Below are 5371 nucleotides of genomic sequence, written 5' to 3' on the forward strand. Positions count from 1 at the left end.
TTTTAAATTATAGGCACGTGCTCGAGAGCTCTTCGCATTCATTTTTTTAAGCGAAAAGACGAGTAACTATTATTTAAATGCGCCCTTTCTAATATTATGAGAATTGTTGGGTTTCGAACAAGTAGACAGAAAATGACGCGCATCTCTCTCTCTGCCTCTCTCATCCTGCGCATCAACTGCGCGCCTCGGGTAGCAGGCGTAAAGAGTGTGGGCGAAACAGCTGGAGTTCTGGGGTTCCGCAATGGTCGTCTCATATGCTGAGAACAATTACATAACTGTCGTTGAGTAACTGTGATCAGAAGGTGGCCGTAATTGAAACCACGTACCATCTGTAACAGATGACACCAGCACGAATCGGTCACTCTCATCGATTCTCTCACCAATATCTGTTCAACACAAGGGGACTCATTTTACACGATAGATATTTGAATAGTTATTGAGATATTTTAATAGTCAGATGGATGTTTTAATAGTTTATTCAAATGTTTAAGTAACCACAAAAGTTAGTCAGAATGCAAGAAATCGCGTTCGACTGAGGTATCCATAGCGACAGTTGGCTACATCAGCACTTTGCCTTAAGTTCGTTATTTATATAATTAACAAAAGTACTCCAATATTTATAACTTTATTACAGATTTTCACAATAAACCTTACTGTTTTGGTTTAAAAGACTTTAACATAGTTAACTGTAGTCGCCAAAATAGAGCTAGGGCTGCGCAAGACACATTTGAACAGATTCGCGCCCCGAGTTTTTATTGAAATTCTTTTTAAAATGTTGACCCCTGAAAATTATGGATAGACAGAAACCCATTTTTGAAGAAAAACAAATAACGAATGAACGAGTCAATGAATGAATCAGTGTGACTGTGAATATTCACAGGACTGACGGCGCGCACTACTGTGTGGAACAGATGCGCATCTGGACAGTCAAGGCATTTGTTGACATTTTAAACTGATACTGACCAACATGTCTATTATGGTGTGTTACTGAGTCCGTATAAGACAAGGTAACACTGATATAACATCACGTCTCCTGTTTCCCTGTGGTTTTTGAACCAAGGGTTTAAATTCATGCTGAGTAGGCTAATCAAGGTAGCTCAGTGTGACAGCATCATTAAGCCCACATGATTTAACCATATGCATATTCTGCGAGTGGCAGGTGATAAATTCTCTAACGTATGAGACTTAAAGTATTGAAAGTCTTCCTCCCGCTCTCTCTCTCTCTCTCTTTGGGCTCATCTCCAGGTCCCGCACGCTCCAGCGCCCGGCCCGTTCACTTTTCACCCCGCCTCAGTTCGGTGGGGTAGGGGTAAGGGGGGAGCTGCTTGCACCCTGGCCGAATGCCGCCTCACCGCCTCCGCTATAAAAACACACATTGGAAGCTCGCTGTGCGACTCGAACTCACATTGAGAAACTGTATGTGAAGAGAGAGAAAGCTAGAGCGCAAGAGAGAGGTAGTGAGTGAAACCGCATCTGAAAACGGGCTAGCGAGACGCACTACAGTCATCTGAAGATTTTTACTGGCATAGGCATCAAACTTCGGAGGATTATTTCTTTCATTTATTTCTGCGTCTTCCTTATGACCATTACTTGATTTCAGTGCATTTAAAAAGATTATATCGAGCTTTCCTGTAAGAATTTTTTTAAAAACAATAAGTAAAAACATAAAAAAAAAAAAGTAACTTAAAGCTAACTTTTAAACAAGTTTGGAATTTAGAACAACATTTCTAAGTTTCAAGTTTGACAGGTTCACGCCAAATTTACATTTTAAAAATTAAAAAATTCAACTTAAAAGTCACGGGAATATTTGAAAGCGATTTACATAATTTACAATGATATACAAACATTTTAAATCGATTTGTAATATCCAGCATTGTGTTAATTAAACACTTCAATTTATTCATTTACTTTTCTTTAGAAAACGTTGCGCTGCCTTTTGGTGAGAGATTTTTCTCAGCTATTTTTGCTTTTCAGAGTAATTGTAGCAGCAAATCATATATAACACATTAAGTCACTCATATACTCCCGAGAAGGCTCAACCACTGTAGTGCTCATCACTCCATATATTTGAGACAAGTCCCCGGACGTGCACAGCCATGCTCTTCGAGAGTTTTGACCTTGTCTCGGCGCTGGCGACGCTGGCTGCGTGTTTAGTGTCCATGGCACTTCTTCTGGCCGTGTCCCAGCAACTCTGGCAGCTGAGATGGACCGCAACACGGGACAAGAGCTGCAAGCTGCCTATGCCCAAGGGCTCCATGGGGTTCCCCATCATTGGAGAAACATGCCACTGGTTCTTTCAGGTAAGCGCTCCATCTCCTTGTGTATTTCCAAATTTCCATTCGCCTTGCTGTCGCGCGTACACCGCCAGGCACCGCGGATTCGTGCGCTTACAAGTGTATAGTCTTCCTGTAGGTAACTGGGTTATTAAAGACACATCAAGAGTAGGATAACGTTCACTAATGCTTTTCGCACGTGTGCGCTCGAACGCAATATTGCGCTTTAAAAAAGCGAACTGCCTGCAGGTTAGTTGTTCCCACGTGTGCAATATCATCCGTGCCATATTTCCATGGTGTTAATAAGCTGTCTGTTTTAGATAGCCGACAGTTTTTGTTTCATACAGCCAGTTCTCAATCCACGTGGAACAACCTGTTTGCGGCTGCCAAGAAAGGCGCGCTCCGTTCCAGAAATATTGTAGTCCTTGGCTTCCGATGCGCGCGAGAACACAGCCACTTGAGCACCGCTTGTCAAAGCGCGCATAAACTCCTCTTGGAGCGCGGGGTGGGATTGATCGCGAGGACAGGTAGTGTCGCGCACTCATTGAGCTTCTGTGTAATTACGCGCGCCAGTTACTCTAGACGACCGCGCATGGTGCGCATACAGTACATTCAAGGAGTCTCTGTGCCATGTTCCTTAATACGCCAGGGAAGTTTGTGAAAGCTCACACGGCTGGTATTAGAACATAGCAAATAAGGTAGCACATGAACTGAATAAAAATCAGCAAAGCGGCCATAATGTGGTATTTTTAAAATAGGTTATTACACGAACCTAAGCTGTAAAAAACAAAAAAACATTCCATACAGTAAAAATCGTGAATAAATGTCTTAGGAATTCTTTCCATATTAAATCCATGGTGCGCATTAGAATGTCCCTGGACATTGGCTTACAGTAGCTGGAGTGGGTTGCTTTTAACTGAGATTTGCTGAGATTCAACAGGGAGGAATGTCCTGGTCTGAGTGGTGTACAGATCAAATTCTCTGGTCAGGAATAGATTCTCCAAAGTTGCTGGAAATCCAGGAAAGAATTTCCATGCAGTTGGCAGACTTTCTACAAAAACAAACAGGCTTGTCTGCATATCAGAGTTATATTTAAAATCAATAGGATTTGGTCTGGTTCATTTGTACCAAATTTGTGTCATTTCCAGCGATATCGTTGACATGATTGCAAAGATATTATTTAAACTGAACTGAGCTGGATGTTGACATCACTGAATTCAATGATGAACTGTCTTTAACTGAAAAATGAGTGTTTACTATTGTCATTTTGCATTATGGACACTATTTTCCTAATTAATGCTGTTCAGTTGCTTTGTCACAATCTGTATTGTTAAAAGCGCTATATAAATAAAGGTGACTTGACTTGACTTGACTATAGAGCAAGGCATGACTGCAAGGTGACAGAGCTACTGTGCAAACATGTAGTTTGAAATGTTGATCTATCTCCTTGTGCTTTTGAAAACATGCATTGCTTTTTAACAATCTGTGAATACGATACATTTAAGACAACCCCTTAAATTTGTCGGTTAGCCCCTTTTGTGGTCCACATCTCTCTCCGTAAGCCTCAGCAGAGCAGCAGTTGAATCCAAAAGTGGGTCAAATCTGTGATTGATAAAGATTTATGGACTCAGAGGAGTGTAATTTTTTTATTTTTTGCGTTCTCTTGCTGTGTGTCTGTCATTTTGAATTATGAAATGATTTTATTTTTTGTCTTCATTGTATGAATTTTCAATTTATCACAAAAAATATCTGGCCAGAACTTTTTTTTTTCTCAACAGTGCTCCAAGTTTTGCTGAAATATCCATATGGAGCATAAAATTGTGTACAGACTTAACATTAATAATGATCATTATATAAGCACAAATTCATTTGCAGTTCACCCAGTGGGCAAACCTACTTTACCTCTACTCCACGTCTCCACCTTGACCTAAATCACTCCAGTCTGGGTGGCAATAAAGCCGCCCACCAGGGGGTCAAAAACACACCCACACACTGGGACAAAGACTACATGGCTTGGGGCTCTGATCAGAATTCCAGAGAGCATGGCCTGTAGAGACCTGAGGGATTTAGGAACAGTCTTCCAGCAACCCCTCTCTCTCTCGCTTTCTGGCTTTCTCCTAGGGCTTGTCGGGATTAGCGAGCATGAAACGGGCATGACTGGCACCAGTGCGGTGTGGCCCCTTTTTCACCTCTGGAACGCACCACCAACCCCTCAAACAGCCTCTTGTCTTTAGGAACAGGGGACGGGGGGTGAAAGCAAAGGGGGCTTGGCAGCAGTAGTGGGAGGAGGAGGAAGGTAGGGGGATAGAAAAGAGAAGAAAAGGGGGTCCCCGGGGTGAGCGCTCACACTGCACTGAACAACCATAATCTCTCTCCACAAAGTGTTTCCAGGTCAAAGGGGAGCCTATTCTCTCAGCTCGGCCACATTTAGGTTCTTTGCGCTTGTCTCGTGGGCTTTGGTGTTCGCTCGGCATTAAGCGAAACCATTTCTCTCTGATGGCGAATGCTGATTCTAACTGTGTTGCCCGAAATTCCCATATCTCCTTTCATTTAGGCAGAGCCATGTGCCTCTGAGAACACCCTCTTTGGCGGGTACACCCAAGGGTGACTGATGGCCAAATAATGGGACCTCAAGTCCTACTGCCTCTGCTTGCTTTCCCCCTCTCTCTTTGCAGAAATTCTGTCTATACCCCAATGGAGACGGGCCAACGCACACATCCTGAGAGATTCCAACGGGCTATTTCAGTAAATGGACATATTATCTTTATTTACGCTGAGACTGTGGGTCAGCATACGGAGAGCTCCTCCCGCGTCATTACCTGCCACTCTGAACCAATAAACACAGCAGCCCCCAGACTAAGCCATGCAGACACATACACACACATGGATATATACAGAAGGACCTGAGGACAAGGGTCAGAATAATGAGTGATACAAATAAAGAGCACGGAGCAGAACGGTGTGCCAAGGAAAACTTGCTGTACACTTTTCAATTCCCGCTGCTCCATCCATCATTTCTTCTCGTCTTTCTTCATGGCGGTCGTATGCTGAAGAACACACTGAGGTGATTGAAATTGTATATGAAATTGCACCGCCCC

The 5371-nt window shown here is 42.9% G+C and overlaps 1 protein-coding gene across 1 annotated transcript in view; it reads left to right on the forward strand.

The window, feature by feature from the left end:
• The first annotated feature begins 1387 nt into the window (after positions 1-1387).
• LOC107588193 (cytochrome P450 26B1) overlaps positions 1388-5371 on the forward strand; it is a 16544-nt gene continuing 12560 nt past the window's right edge. The window contains exon 1 of the mRNA XM_016276221.1: positions 1388-2300. Within this exon, the coding sequence (XP_016131707.1) occupies positions 2097-2300 (204 nt within the window). The 5' untranslated portion in view covers positions 1388-2096. The remainder of the gene's footprint in view (positions 2301-5371) is intronic.

The sequence above is a fragment of the Sinocyclocheilus grahami genome, unplaced genomic scaffold (genome assembly GCF_001515645.1).
Source record: "Sinocyclocheilus grahami isolate Dianchi unplaced genomic scaffold, SAMN03320097.WGS_v1.1 scaffold99.1, whole genome shotgun sequence".
In the NCBI taxonomy this organism is placed as follows: Eukaryota; Metazoa; Chordata; class Actinopteri; order Cypriniformes; family Cyprinidae; genus Sinocyclocheilus; species Sinocyclocheilus grahami.